This window comes from Heptranchias perlo, chromosome 14 (genome assembly GCF_035084215.1).
Source record: "Heptranchias perlo isolate sHepPer1 chromosome 14, sHepPer1.hap1, whole genome shotgun sequence".
NCBI classification, from domain to species: Eukaryota; Metazoa; Chordata; class Chondrichthyes; order Hexanchiformes; family Hexanchidae; genus Heptranchias; species Heptranchias perlo.
The window spans coordinates 16,224,502-16,231,666 of NC_090338.1; the positions used below are offsets into that span (position 1 = coordinate 16,224,502).

Consider the following 7,165-nt stretch of genomic DNA (forward strand, 5'->3'; position numbering starts at 1 on the left):
AGCAGAACTGGAAATGGAAGGCAGAAAATTGGTAAGTGAGTTTGGAAGGCAGAGGAAACAAAGGCTAGAAAATAGACAACTAAGGAGTTTGGCAGTGCTTAATAGTATATACCTCAATGCAAGGAGCCTAGTGAATAAGAAGAGCTGAGGGCACAGATAGACACGTGGAAGTATATCATCGCTAGGACTGAAACATGGCTTAAAGAATGGCAGCTCAAACCTGGTTACAGGGTTTTCAGATGAGATAGAGAGGGGGATAAAAAAGGAGGGAGGGTCATCATATTGGTTAAAGAAACAATTACAGCTGTGAGAAGGGATGATATGTTAGAAGCATCATCAAATGAGGCCATATGGGTTGAACTGAAGAACAAAAAAGGGGCAATCACACTGCTGGGAGTGTACTATAGACCCCCAAACAGTCAGAGGAAGATAGAAGTGCAAATATATAGGCAAATTTCTGAGAAGTGCAGAAACAATTGGGCAGTGATAGTAGGGGATTTCAACTACCCTAATATTAACTGGGATAGAATCAGTGTAAAAGGTATAGAGGGTGCAGAATTCTTAACATGCATTCAGGAGAACTTTCTTAGCCAGTATGCGGCTAGCCCAACGAAAGAGGGGGCAGTTCTGGACTTAGTTTTAGGGAATGAAGCTGGGAAGGTGGAAGGGGTATCAGTGGGAGAGCATTTTGGTGGTAGTGATCATAATTCAGTTAGATTTAGCGTAGTTATGGAAAAGGACAAAGGTAGACCAGGGGTAAAAGTTTTCAACTGGGGAAAGGCCAATTTTATTAAGCTGAGATGTGATTTAGCAAAAGTGGACTGGGAACAGCTACTTGAAGGTAAATCAGTGTCAGAGCAGTGGGAGGCATTCAAGGAGGAGGTAGTGAGGGTTCAGAGCAAATATGTTCCTACAAAGGAAAAGGGTGGGACTCCCAAATCTTGAGCCCTCTGGATGTCAAGGAGCGTAAAGGGTAGGATAAGGCAAAAAAGGAAAGCTTATGTCAGATTCCGAGATCTCAATACTGCAGAGAGCCTAGAGGACTATAGAAAGTGCAGGGGTGAAATTAAAAAGGAAATTAGGAAAGCAAAGAGAGGGCATGAAAAAATACTAGCAAGTAAAATCAAGGAAAACCCAAAAATGTTTTATAAATACATAAAGTGCAAGAGGATAACTAACGAAAGAGTAGGGTCTATTGGAGACCAAAAAGGTAATCCATGTGTCTTCACAAAAGAGGGGGACGATGCAGTCTTTGTAGTTAAGGAGGAGGAATGTGAAATACTGGATGAGATAAACATAGCAAGAGAGGAAATATTAAGGGGTTTAGCATCTTTGAAAGTAGATAAATCGCCAGGCATGGATGAAATGTATCCCAGGCTGTTAAGAGAAGCAAGGGAGGAAATAGCGGAGGTTCTGACCATCATTTTCCAATCCTCTCTGGCAACAGGCGTGGTGCCGGAGGATTGGAGGACTGCTAACGTTGTACCGTTGTTTAAAAAGGGAGAAAAGGATAGAGTAATTACAGGCTAGTCAGCCTAATCTCGGTGGTGGGCAAATTATTAGAAAAAATTCTGTGGGACAGTATTAATCATCATTTAGAAATGCACGGATTAATCAAGGACAGTCAGCATGGATTTGTCAAGGGAAGGTCGTGTCTGACTGACTTGATTGAATTTTTTGAGGAGGTAACAAGGAGGGTCGATGAGGGTAGTTTGTTTGATATAGTTTACATGGATTTTAGCAAGGTATTTGACAAAGTCCCACATGGCAGGCTGGTCAGAAAAGTAAAAGCCCATAGGATCCAAAGGAAAGTGGCAAGCTGGATCCAAAATTGGCTCAGTGGCAGGGAGCAAAGAGTAATGGTCGACGGGTGTCTTTGTGACTGGAAGGCTGTTTCCGGTCGGGTTCCACAGGGCTCAGTACTAGGTCCCTTATTTTTTGTGATATATATCAATGATTTAGACTTAAATGTAGGGGGCATGATTAAGAAGTTTGCAGGTGATACATAAATTGGCTGTGTGGTTGATAGTGAGGAAGGAAGCTGCGGACTGCTGGAGGATATCAATGGACTGGTCAAGTGGACAGAAAAGTGGCAAATGGAATTTAATCCGGAGAAGTGTGAGGTAATGCATTTAGGGAGGGTAAACAAGGCAAGGGAATACACAATAAATGGGAGGATACTGAGAAGTGTAGAGGAACAGAGGGCCCTTGGAGTGCATGTCCACACATCCCTGAAGGTAGCAGGGCAGGTGGACAAGGTGGTTAAGAAGGCATACGGGATACATTCCTTTATTAGCTGAGGCAAAAAATAAGAGCAGGGAGATAATGCTCGAACTCTATAAAACACTAGTTAGGCCACAGCTAGAGTACTGTGTACAGTTCTTGTCAGCACATTACAGGAAAGATGTGATTGCACTAGAGAGGGTACAGAGGAGAGTCATGAGGATGTTGCTAGGACTGGAGAATTTTAGCTATGAGGAAAGATTGGATAGGCTGGGGTTGTTTTCTTGGTAACAGAGGAGGCTGAGGGGAGTCTTAATTGAGATGTATAAAATTATGAGGAACCTATGTAGATTGGATAGGAAGGACCTATTTCCCTTAGCAGAGAGGTCAATAACCAGGGGGCATAGATTTAAAGTAATTGGTAGAAGGATTCGAGGGGAATTGAGGAGAAATGTTTTCATCCAGAGGGTGATGGGGGTCTGGAACTCACTGCCTGAAAGGTGGTAGAGGCAGAAACACTCATCACATTTGAGAAGTATTTGGATATGCAGTTGAGGTGCCGTAAGGCAACGGACCAAGAGTTGGAAAGTGGGATTAGGCTGGAAAGCTCTTTTTCGGTCAGCACAGACATGATGGGCCAAATGGCCTCCTTCTGTGCCATGAATTCCTATGATTCTATGATGATTCTAAGCACTCATTTGCCAGTAATATACACGGGCGTTCTCCCATTCGCTGTAACTTCGGGGGAAACCCGTTTACACCGTTTCTCCAGGGTTTCCACCAATCTTCCATCAAAGTTATGATAGGCACGATCCTGGCGTAACTCCTGAGATCATGGCCCTTTGGATTTTTGAAGTCAGTATGACTAACCCACTGAACCTACACTGTTGGCAAGGAGCTCTGTTTGAAGACAGCATGGGCAGGAGATTTACCCTATAGGTTTCACTATCTCTCTTTTTTTCTGTTACTCACACATACACACATACAAATTAGCATCATACAATACTTGAAAGACATGAATGTCAACATTGGGCAAATCCTAAGAGGGACATTTTTAGTCATGAGTGAGCTCACCTAGCACCTAAATCTTGCCCGTCCCATGCTTAGCTGCCACAGTTAGGGTTGGGTGATCAGGATAGCCTAGACTTACAAAGTTAAACTGGTGGTATGTGGGAATGTTTTAGCAAATTTTAACTACACAAGAAAGCTGACAAATAAAACAGCAGTGTAAAAGCACTGGGTAAATAACAATAAAAGTGCTGAATATATCAAGGAACATAATGGATGCATTTGAACCTTTGTACAATAACATGTGTCCGTTGAATCATCTGCGTCTCTCTAGTACTCCTTTATCAAGGCATCACGGATTTGCATTTCCTTGTCTTTTTTTCTGCCCCTTAAACATAAGTTTCTACCTTGTTTCCTCCTCAAACAACATCTACAGTAAATACACAGCTGCCTTATTAACCAGCATGCTGACTTGCAAAACGTCTTGCTGAGCGTACATGTTTCCTGCTGATGGAATCCTAGCAACATGTATAAAACTAAAGCCTGCCTGTACTGAATATGGAACAGAAGAAGTTGCAGAGCCATACTCTCCTTCACTGTCCAGCCGTTCTCTCTCTCTCTGCTTTTCTACATGGGCTGCATTTACAGACTTCACTGCCATGGTTGTTCTTTGAAATCTAGCAGTTAATTCACTTGCTAACATCAGGTTTGATCTTCTCAGTTTATGATTTTACTGTGCAATTGTGAAATGCTGCATAGATTCCTCATTAATAAAATAAACAAGGCCTTTTCTCGGAATTGTTAGCTAATGCTTTCTTTTATTAGCCGAGGTCTAGAATATAAAAGCAAGAATGTTATGCTGGAACTGTATAAAACACTAGTTAGACCACAGATTGAGTACTGCGCACAGTTCTGGTCACCACATTACAGGAAGGATGTAATTGCACTAGAGAGGGTGCAGAGGAGATTTACGAGGATGTTGCCAGGACTGGAGAATTTTAGCTATTAAAGACAGATTGGATAGGCTGGGGTTGTTTTCCTTGGAACAGAGGAGGCTGAGGGGTGATTTGATTGAGGTGTACAAAATTATGAGGGGCCTAGACAGAGTGACTAGGAAGGACATATTTCCCTTACCGGAGGGGTCAATAACCAAGGGGCATAGATTTAAAGTGATTGGTAGAAGGATTAGAGTGGGAATGAGGAAAAAGTTTTTTACCCAGAGGGTAGTGGGGGTCTGGAACTCACTGCCTGAGATGGTGGTAGAGGCAGAAACCCTCAACACAATGAAAAAACACCTGGATGTGTACCTGAAGAGCCGTGACCTGCAGGACTATGGACCAAATGCGGGAAAGTGGGATTAGGCTGGGTGGCTCGTTTCTCAGCCGGCGCGGACACGATGGGCCGAATGGCCTCCTTCTGTGCTGTAAATTTTCTATTATCCTATGATTCTATGAATGTTCGTTAATTTATTTTTGAAGGGTAGATATAATCAAAGCATGACTAAACATGAATAAATAGTCTGGCTAATGACAGATCATTGACCTGAAACGTTAACTCTGTTTCTCTTTCCACAAATGCTACCTGACCTGCTGAGTATTTCCAGCATTTTCTGTTTTTATTTCAGATTTCCGGCATCCGTGGTATTTTGCTTATGAATAAATAGTCCATTAGCACTTTCCACCAATAGCGAACCAGTTTTTACTGATTTTCTCCTTTTTTTTTCCCTTTCCTAAATTATTGATTGAACAGAGAAAAACAAAGTATGGTGTCACTTTAATACTGAAATAGTAAAACTGCCATATATCAGATCCTTTTTACATGGAAGAGGTAATTATCTACCTTTATTTTATTTGTTCATGGGATGTGGGCAATGCTGGCAAGGCCCCATTTATCACCCATCCTCAGTAGCCCTGAGAAGGTGGTGGTAGGCGTTTTGCTTGAATCGCTGCAGTTATTGTGCCGATGATGTTAGGTGGGGAGTTCCAAGATATGGACCCAGTGACGATGAAGGAACGGTGATATACTCCCAAGTTAGGATGGTGTGTGACTCGGAAGGGAATTTGGAGATGATAGTGCTCCCATACATCTGCTGCTCTTGTCCTCGGTGGTAAAGCTCACAGGATGGGCGAGGGATGATGCTGTAAAAAGTAACCATAGTGAGTTGCTGCTGTAGGTGCAGAATACTGCAGTAACAGTGTGCTGGAGCTAAAGGGGGTAGATATAGTCCAGTGGCAGGGGTGCCAATCAAGCAAACCGCTCTGTCCTGGCCGCTTCCAGTGGAAAGCTGCACCTGTCAGCAGTGATATCAAAAAATTCAAACACAGACTGCAAATGATTTTCTGGTCACTTAAAATAATAGTTGTAAAATTGGGGGTGAATTTAACTTTGGCCAATGATGTAAAATGGGTGATGTCGAATTAGGCTCACCGAAAGCAGCCCCGGAGTTTTACCGCGCCACCATTGGCGGCCGTGCCTTCTAGTGCCTAGGCCCTAAGCTCTGGAATTTCCTCATAAAAACCTCTCTGCCTCTCTACCTCTCTCTCCTCCTTTAAGACATTCCTTAAAACCTAACTTTTTGACCAAGCTTTCGGTCATCCGTCCGAATATCTCCTTATGTGGCTCGGTGTCAAATTTTGTTTGATGATCGCTCGTGTAAAGTGCCTTGGTATGTTTTACTACATTAAAGGCGCTATATAAATGCAAGTTGTAGTTGTAGAAGTAGTAACCGCCCATTATACACCACACTTGATTTTCCCTTTCATTGAAGTCAATGGAGGTATATTGGGTGCCCGATTTGATATCGCCCATTTTACACTATGGCCCAATGTTAAAATTACCCCCAATGTGCAGTGTGCACCCAAATTTCCAATATATGTTATGCCAGGTCAAGTGATGCTCTCACCAGCAGCAATAAGTCAGAAAATTACCCATTAGCGATGTAAATTCTCATTAGTTGTGGGTTTGCTTTCGAACCCTTGATCTGGAATGAAAAACATCAATGATTTTGATGATTAATTTAAAATTTTGTGCCAGTGATTTCCCCCGGGGGCTTCTCCCAATCCACTTCGCTTCGGTGAGACCCTGTTTAGAGGCGTAAACAGGGATTCCACTGAACTTCCGCCAAAGTTGCAGAGGCAGAGCGGGAGAAACCTCCGAGAATGAATCACTACGCAAAATGGAAACTCGCTATCAAGAGAGGATTTTAAATAATAATTCAATTCTCACTCATGATTTGTGACTATTATCTATATGTTGAGATCAGATGATTGCCTTATAATTTACTTGCAGATGTCCATTATCCCCTGCATTGAGGATGGAAGAGATCGAAGAGAAGGTTGAACATTACTATAACGAGCATCTTGTTGGTTTTTTCTCCTGCAGGATAACCCTCACTTTGACCTACACTTTCAGACTGTCTGCAGCTGGGAGGCCTCCAGTACCGCAGCCAAGTATGCTTTTGTAAGAAGTTTAAGGAAAACAAACAAAATCTACCTGCAAAAGGACATTCAGTTTGTAAATTTTGACACTGCTTATATCCAAGAAATGAGTTTCTTTGGTGTCCCTGAGGACACATTGTTGGTGATACAGCTGTGCCTGCAAGCCTTCAACTGTATTTGCCTTTTGGGCTCTTTGTAGGTAACTTTCATCGGATTATACTGATGACATTCCTATCACTATCACCCAGCTTGACTTGGAAAATTCTTCTGTCAGATTGCTAAAATATTATTTGAAATAAATCATGCTTGTTATAGCCAATATTCCAGCATTTCATAGTCTTCAATTGAACTGAAATTTTTTAAATCTATTTTCTATAAGGTACAGTGAATAAAACTGTATACCTTCATACCAGGGTTAAATCCCAGAGGTTACAAGAGATAGGAACATAGGAATTGTTAGACGATAAAAGACTTAGATCCATCTAGTTTGCCTTGTA

General features: G+C 42.1%; 1 protein-coding gene across 1 annotated transcript in view; it reads left to right on the forward strand.

Annotated features, from left to right (window-relative positions):
• The window catches only part of LOC137332648 (exocyst complex component 1-like), a 46,354-nt gene extending 39,420 nt beyond the window's left edge, over positions 1–6,934 (forward strand). Inside the window, exon 3 of the mRNA XM_067996606.1 lies at positions 6,613–6,934. Within this exon, the coding sequence (XP_067852707.1) occupies positions 6,613–6,867 (255 nt within the window). The 3' untranslated portion in view covers positions 6,868–6,934. The remainder of the gene's footprint in view (positions 1–6,612) is intronic.
• Positions 6,935–7,165: the final 231 nt, after the last annotated feature.